We start from the raw sequence: 7,981 nt of genomic DNA on the forward strand, positions 1-7,981 counted from the left end.
TCAAACTGCAACCGTGAGGCCCATGTGCTGGCTGCAGCGGAAGCCCTGGGATCAGAATACAGAACAAAGCACACAGCCACTTTGTGGGGGGAAAAGGACAAAGCACACAGCCACTTTGTGGGGGGGAAAGGACAAAGCACACAGCCACTTTGTGGGGGGAAAAGGACAAAGCACACAGCCACTTTGTGGGGGGAAAAAGGACAAAGCACACAGCCACTTTGTGGGGGGAAAAGGAACAGTCAACTTTAATTATAACTGGCCAAGCTGCGTCCAGGAATGTCTAAACAACCGAATAAAAGAAACATGATAAAATCCTCCTCCGGAAGAAACCATGTTTTTGGCAGCCCAGGGACTTCCAAGGGCCAGGCCAAGAACAGCCCACCTTCAAGGCTGCTTGTCCCCCACGCAAGTTTCTTGTCCCAGGAGTAAGATTGAGGACAGGCGATGGCTCTGTCCCTTCCTCCCATCATGCTGGGGACTCAGTCACTGGTGGGGTGCACCCCCCATTCCTGTCGCAGGTAAATGAGGATCCTCCGAATATCACCCAGAGAGCCCGGGAACCGGGGGAGGCAGCCAGCGCCCTGCTGATTTCCAGCCAAAGCTTCACTTCCGTCCATTCAACTGGCATTCCCAGTGCCCACATGGGGACTACGTAAAATGTGCACTAGAGAAAAAAATCTCAAATGGCCCATCATTTCCACAGTGCGAGTCACAGCAGAAAAGGAAAACGTGCCCTCAGGAAAAGCATCAGTGGCTCCTCAGAAGACACGCTCGAACTCCGTCTGGTTGGTGGTGGTGGGGTTGCGGCTCTGGTTGGTGGAAGGCTGGGTGATCTGGCTGCCCTTCCGGCGGGGCGGGGCCAGGTACTCGAACATGGAGGTCAAGTGGGTGGAGAGCATGCCCTTGAGGTCTGAGGGCATGGGGTCGGACCAGAAGAAGTCATGGTTGAGGGCGTCGTCACTGTCGATGCGCTGGGCAGGGTCCAGAACAAGCAGCTTGTCGATGAGGTCCAGCGCGTAGGGGTCGCGCACGTAGGCCTTCAGCCTGTCCTTCACCTTCCGCTTCTGGCCCTTGACCAGCTCCAGTTTCTCAAACAGCTCGTACTTGTCCACATTCGGCCACACCTGGGGGCGGGGTGGGCATGGAGAGAGGATGAAGTTAGCTCAGGAGATGAGTGGCTCGTCCATTGGTCAAGCACCTGATGAGACTAATCCTTCTCGGTCCAGATGCTCCCAGACCACACCTGGAGGAGAGCACAACTCCTCCAAGGCGAAAGCAGCAGCGACATGTATCTGGCACCTCGAGTGCCAGACCCTCTCACACAAATCAGCTGGCATACGTGCACCCCAGCTGCGACACGCAGTCATGTCACAGGGGAACACAGCTCTGAGGCGAAAAATTCTAATGCCTTGTGGAAGGCCACAGAGCTGGTGTCAGAGCAGGGACAGCCTGTGTGGCTCTGAAGAGCAGGCCCTGTCCCTCCACCAGCCACCTCTCCAGAGAGCTTCTGCTCCACTCCCCACGCCTCCCCTGCCAGGGTGACTTCTGGATCTCTGCCCTCTGCAGAGACCAGGTGCCCAGTAGCAGGCCACGCACCTCGGGGGTGATGGAGCCACAGAGCTGACTGATGAGGGCGAGCTGGTGTTGCTCCGTGTTGCCCTGCATGATGGGGCTGCGGGTCCACATCTCCGCCATGATGCACCCGGCACCCCACAGGTCGATGGGGGGGCCGTAGTCCCGCTCCCCTGGTAAGAAGAGGGCACCAGGAGGGCCCCTTGAGCCCAAGGGCCTCCTGAGATGCAATGCCTCAGGGCCAGCGGCTCAAGAAGCCCTGGCAGTGGGGAGTTGAGGCCAGGTTAAGCGCCTAGCCTCTGCCCCCTCTGCCTGCTCGGGGGTCCTCACCGAGTAACAGCTCTGGGGGCCGGTACCACAGCGTCACCACACGGTTGGTGTAGCGGTTGGGCTGGCTATTCTTGGCCAGACTGAAGGCCCGGGCCAGCCCAAAATCTGCCAGTTTCAGGACCCCATCTCGGGTGATGAGCACATTAGCCGCCTTCATGTCCCTGTGCAGGATCTACAGGAAGGGCGAGAGGGAGAGCTTGGTCAAGTTCTCCAGGGTCCTTTAGCCACATGCAGCCAGCAGTGAGCACAGAGGCCAGACCAAGCCTTGGCCTCCCCTCTCATACCTTGTTCCTGTGGATGTAGTAGAGGCCATTGAGCAACATCTGCATGACCCTCTTGATCTCCGACAGCGTGAACTTGACTAACACGTTGCTCAGCAGCCCAGCAAGGTCATGCTCGCAGAAGTCGAACACCAGGTATATACTGCCTTTGCAGCGGTTGTAGGGGGAAGCTGGGGCGGGGAGAATGGGGGGGGCGTTAAGGTGAAGAAGAAGAAAGTCAAAAATCCCCATATGCTACTCATTTCCCACAACTAGCTCCTATGTCCCTCCAACATGGACACCCAGCACCCATCTGCGCGTTCCTTCACTGGTAAAATACTTCCCAAGTGCTTCCTCTGGGCCGGATGCTGGGGCGGGCCCTGGGGAAGCACCAACTGTGGTGAAAAGACCAGAGAAAGTAGACACAGTAGTCTGGGTTAAAAAGAGGCAATTTAAGTGTGTCCAGTTCCAACTTTGCCAACAAAGCTTAAGCTGTAAGCCTTACTTTCTTTACCTGAAAATGGGGATAAGATCCAAACAACTTACCTTTGGTTCGACAGATCTCAATTAAGTTGACCACATTCTCATGTTTTAAAAGCTGGAGAATCTTGATTTCCCGCAAGGCTGTAATGGGGAACTGTGTGGAGAAAGACAGAAAGGGGGGTCAGAACTGAACAGTGCATGACAGACCAAGAAACTACCCGTGGGATGTGCACTGCGCGGTACAGGCTGGGAGACAGTACAGTCACGGGCTCTGAAGTCAGCTCTCTCAGATGCCTTCTCTAGGAAATGAGTGTAATGTAGTATTGCACCTCTCAAGGAGCTGGTTGGGGACAGTGAATCAAAATAGCAACACTTAACCATTCACTATTAGTTAGTAACTTCTTCTTAGCATCTTCAATCTCTAAATTTTAGCTCTATGCCTGTTTAACTTGGATGGTAAGAAAAACAACATAAATATCTATTAAGAAATTTCCTTGCTAAGAAGTAGGTCTCTGGAAGCTGACCTACAACTAAGGCACGGTGGGGAGAGGAGACTGCTCCTTTTCACTTGAGTACTAGGCACCCTTTAAAAGCCACTGCATTTATTTTTCTTTTATACTAAACAACAACTAAGGAAAAGGGGTTTAAAAAGCTTCCTAACTTCATAAGCTGCTGTGCACTCACTGCAAGCGTGAGCTCCCCCTCCTGGCTCCAATCATATCTGTTTAAGAATAAAAGTACTTTAAAACATCTGAACTAAAAGATTTAATTTAGAAGTCAAATTCTCTCTACTATGGGAATTACCGAACTGCTCCAGACAAATTAAATCTCAGCGTGAGAATCCTAGAAGCAGCAGCGTGGATACCCACGTGCCCAACGTAGTGCCACCTGACCTGTACTCACCCCCTCCTTCTCGTTCTCCATCAATACCTTCTTCAGAGCCACCTTTTGGCCAGTCAAGCGATGCTTTGCCTTAAACACCTCCCTGCAGGCGGAGAGGGAGACCCAAAGCTCATCAGCCCGTTTTCGCAGGGCCTGCCCCTCCCCCACCAGAAGAGAGCAGGAAAGAAGAGCCTACCGGGCGGGGTTGGGCCTGCTACCTAGGGTACTCGGCTACCCCAGCACCCGCTATCTGCGGTCCCTCTCCGAGCCTCTACTTCCTCCCCTCAGTCTCTTCTCACCCAGGCGTCTCCTGGAGAGATCCTGGTGCCCTCACAAGCTCCTCTTGCAACCCCTCCCCGTCCCCCATCACGGGCCTCAGGCTCCTCCCCGCCAGCCAGCTCCGTCCGGCCTGGGCGGGAGGCAACCCAGCCTGGCGAGACTGGGAGACAAGTCTAGGGCTAAGTGGCCCCCCGACCACCTACGGGCCAGCCCCGCGCGTCCGGACGCCGGCCGCGAGGGATGCAGGCCAGGGCACCGGGTCCCTCTGGGCCCAGCCTTACCCAAAGGTGCCTTGGCCGATCTTAGCGAGCTTCTCATATTTGGTCACCTCATCACAAAAAGGACACTCCACTGAGTCGTACTGCTTTGCCATGGCCGCCTCCAGCGCGCCGCCGCCGCAGCCGCCGCCCCCAGCTGCCGCCGCCGCCGCCGCTCCCGCTCCGGGTCCCGCTGCCGCGCTCCAGACCCCTCCGCGGCCGCGCCACTTCCGCCTCCACGGCCACTTCCGGCCTCGCGGCGCCGACCCCGCCTCTTCCGTTCGCCGCCCGCCGCCAGGCCCCCTGGGACTTGTAGTTCCCGGGAGGCCAGGAGGAACCGGAGCTGCAGAGGCGCCTCCGCCGCCACCGCTGCCCCCGCCTCCGCCGCCGCCGGTGCTAGCGGCGACCCCGATCGGGGGCGCGGAGAGCCGGGGCGCCGGGGCGGGGGCTCGGGGCGGTGCGTCCCGCTGCATTGGCTCGGGCCGCCGCTGCTGCCGAAGCTGCTGCCGCTCTGGCGCCCGATCCCGGGCCAGCCGCAGTGCCCTGCTCCTCCTCCTCCGACGGCGCCGCCTCCGCCGGGCTGCGCGGGGTGGCGGGCGGGGGGGCGGCCCCCAAGCCGCGGCTTGGGGGCTCCCTGGCCGGGCCCGGGCCCGGGGCGGCTGAGCGAGGGGGCGAGACGGGAAGAGCCGACGAGGAGGCGGCCCCAGAGCCCGGGAGGGGGCGCGTTATAAAGGGGGAGGTGCCCAGGCCTCGCCCTCCCCTCCCCCTCCGCCCTCCCCCTCCCGCTTCTCTCCCGCCCTCCGCGGCCGCACCTGCCGCCGCCGCCCGCCCGCTGGCCGCCGGCGGCCCTCAGCGCGTCACCGACCGCGGCCCCTCCTCCGCCTTCGGAGGTGGGGCCCGCACCCGACACCTGGCTGTTTGGCGCCACGCCGCGTGCCTCAGTTTACCAACACAGGCCAGCTGCCGCGGGGAGCCGCTTCCTCCCCGGTTCGGAGTGACCTTCCCCTCCCCACTGGTGAAGGCAGGAGGCAGCCAGGGATCTGCCTCAGGTCCTGGGAAGAGAAAACGGCCCCCACTGCCGCCTTCCCGGATCTCTGCCACCCGCCGTTGACATGGCAACCGATGGCCGCCAGAGGGCGCGGCGACACTGGAAGCTGCGAGCGAGCAACGCCCGAGCCTTCCAGCCTTGGACCCCCGGTTCTCTGGGAGGCAGGAATGAAACCCACAGGACCCCGGTCCCCGCCGGGCGGCGCCGGAGGAGATCCAGCCCTGGGTCAGCCATCACAGAAACAGCCGGCATGCACTCAGCCGCGCTGTGTGCTCGGGAGGCGCTAGGCGTTCCCGCTGAATCCTGAATCCACAGCCTCCTAGTCAGGATCCCTAGCCTATTTTCCTGAAGAGGACATTGAGGCCCAGAGAGGTGAGGTCATTTGCCCAACCAACATAATGTAGTGACAAAGCCGGGACTTGAACCTGGTGTGTCTGAAGAGGAGTCTCCTGACTCAGGCGATTCACAGCGGGGCCAGGAGTACAGCAGCGGTGCTGTGTGCTGTTTGAGGCCTGCTCTCCTCTGCTAGACGCCAAGCCCACCATTCACCGGCCGTCTCCCTCCTGGACCCTATGCTCCCTTCCCCCGCCCCCACCTCCCCTCCGCCTCTTTCTGACATCTTCCTGGCTCCGGGGCCTCCTGACTTCTTCCAGCTCTCCTTACTCGTCAACCACCCCCTGCAAAGCTGTCCTCTGCCTCCTCTGCCCCCTTCAGTCTGCCCCTCTTCAGGCCTCTGCCCGTGGATCCTGAGTCCGGCCTCTCCAGTCTGGTCTCTCCGTCTGTCCCCCTCCCAGCACCCACCGGATCATTCTGAAGTCTAGTCTGTATTTCCCTCTACTGTTTGCAGGAGAAACCGAATTGTGCCATTTGAGGTGCTTTCCAGCTCCCCGTCTGGGCTGTGGCCACACGAATCTCCTGTTTCCTAACTCTCCAGGCCTCCTGTCTTTAGGGCTGTGCTCCCTGATTGCACCCCAGAACCCTCTCTACCTGCAGAAAACCACCCAGCTCTTCCGCCACACACTTGGCCTTGAAGCGTCCTCGCAGGAGGAGGCAGGAATGGTGTCCCAAGGACCCTGTTGTGGGGGAGGGCCAGGTGAGGAGCAGAGAGCCCTCCTGAGGGCAGTGTGGGGCCAGTGAGGGTTTCAGGCAGTGACATATCAGGGAGCGATCTGAGGTCAGCTTCGTGGGTACACTATTAGAAGCAGGGAGGCCATTGCCTAATTGAGGGAGGCGAGGGCAAGGAGGGAGAAAATAATAATTGTAGTAATTACAACTTATTGAGGAGAAATAAGTGGTCCGAGGCATACACTTAGCACTTGATGGGAACTATCTCAGTTCTCACTCAGCCTTAAGAGGTGGGTACTTTTATCACCTCCATTGTACACATAAGGACACTGCAACTCAGAGGTGACCTCACCTGGCCAGGATCAAGCAGCTGCCCTCACCCGGCCAGGATCAAGCAGCTGGCCAGTGGCCATACTGGTATTTGAACCAGGTCAGTCTGGCACAAACGTCAAGCACTTATCCATGTAGGACCCCCTGCCCATCTGGGCTGGGAGGGGAGGGGCGGAGCTAGGGCAGTCATGGCCCACACTGCTGGAGGGGCCCTGGATGCTGACAGGAGGTGTGGAGGGGACGGTAGCACCGGAGGTCTGCCATGGGTTTAAGTGGCTGTCACTGTCAGAACTTCAGGCTGGGGCCCCTGCCTACTTCCCACAAACCCTCCCTAAGTCACATCCTGTGGGCAGAAGCCTCAACATAAGTTCCGGTGGTGTCATCACCCCCACCCCACTATTACTCCTGGCCTGAACCCCAACACTGCCCGTCATTTCCCTTTGGGGTCTTGTTCCCCCAGGCTTTGGGGGGAAGGTAGATGGCCCCCCTTCAGAGGGCTACTCAGGCTGCCTAGGCTTGGGGCTCCAGATCACCAGGTAAAGAGAGAAAAATCAGGTTCTAGCTGGAACAGTTTCTCACTTACCTTGACATCTGATTTGCTGCTTTGAGGGAAATGCTTCCTGCTTGCATGGATCGGCTAAGCCAGCCAGGCCGGGCATGTGGCCAGTACTCAGTAAATGTTTGCTGACTGACCAGGCTCCAAGAGAGCCTCTGGTCCTGCTGCCATTTACAGTGGGGGAGACAGGCACAGACTAGGACCGGGGACTGCCGGCCAGCTGTTTGACTCTGGCCTAGACCCTCTGTTTTCCTCCCCCGAGCTGAGACAGGTAGGGCATGGATGGAGGGAAGGGGAAGGGAGGCTCACAGGGTGGGCTGCTCTTGGCTGCGGGTGTGTCTGCGGAGATGAGGGTCCCCTGGATAAAGGAGGCAAGGACAGAGAATGGCTGTGTGACACCCATATCCCTTTACCACCTGGCCAGCCTGCCCCCACTAGCCGGGCACTGCCTCGGTCCCTGGCTCTGTGTTGATACGGGTCGTCACCCGGGGATTACAGCGCTCCTCTTTGGAGGTTGCTGTTATTGGGCCCAAGGGGCAGAAGAGGAACCCCAGGCTCAGAGCGGAGAGGTGGCCGGCCAGAGGCCGCAGGGCCGGACGCTGTGGAGCTGGGACTCAAAGCCAGGTCTCTTCTCTCAAAGTGCAGGTCGTTCACATCCTCCTGCGCTGTCCCCTAGACAACTGGGGCAGGCCAGGGGCAGGAATTCCTGAGACCGACAGTGTACAGGCGTGGGGCCAGTGTGGATGCGGTAGGCTAGTTCCTCTCGGGAGCACCAGGTCTGTTTGGAATATGCAAATAAAGACACGAGGGACTGCAACATGGGTGATACTCTCCGTATAAATGTTTTATTTCATTGCCACAGGGTCATGTGAAGGATGTAATATTTGTCCCACTTTAGTGATAGGAAAATGACGTTCAA

At 58.9% G+C, this 7,981-nt stretch overlaps 1 protein-coding gene across 1 annotated transcript; it reads right to left on the reverse strand.

Moving 5' to 3' along the window:
* Nucleotides 1-351: 351 nt before the first annotated feature.
* CDK9 (cyclin dependent kinase 9) lies at nt 352-4,794 on the reverse strand. Its single transcript, XM_066367078.1, has 7 exons — nt 4,088-4,794; nt 3,549-3,630; nt 2,709-2,799; nt 2,187-2,353; nt 1,903-2,074; nt 1,597-1,745; nt 352-1,124 (listed from the first exon to the last, which is right to left on the reverse strand). Exons 1-7 carry the CDS (start codon nt 4,534-4,536, stop codon nt 759-761), a joined length of 1,476 nt encoding a protein of 491 aa, XP_066223175.1. The 5' UTR covers nt 4,537-4,794; the 3' UTR covers nt 352-758.
* Nucleotides 4,795-7,981: the final 3,187 nt, after the last annotated feature.

This window comes from Saccopteryx leptura, chromosome 2 (genome assembly GCF_036850995.1).
Source record: "Saccopteryx leptura isolate mSacLep1 chromosome 2, mSacLep1_pri_phased_curated, whole genome shotgun sequence".
In the NCBI taxonomy this organism is placed as follows: Eukaryota; Metazoa; Chordata; class Mammalia; order Chiroptera; family Emballonuridae; genus Saccopteryx; species Saccopteryx leptura.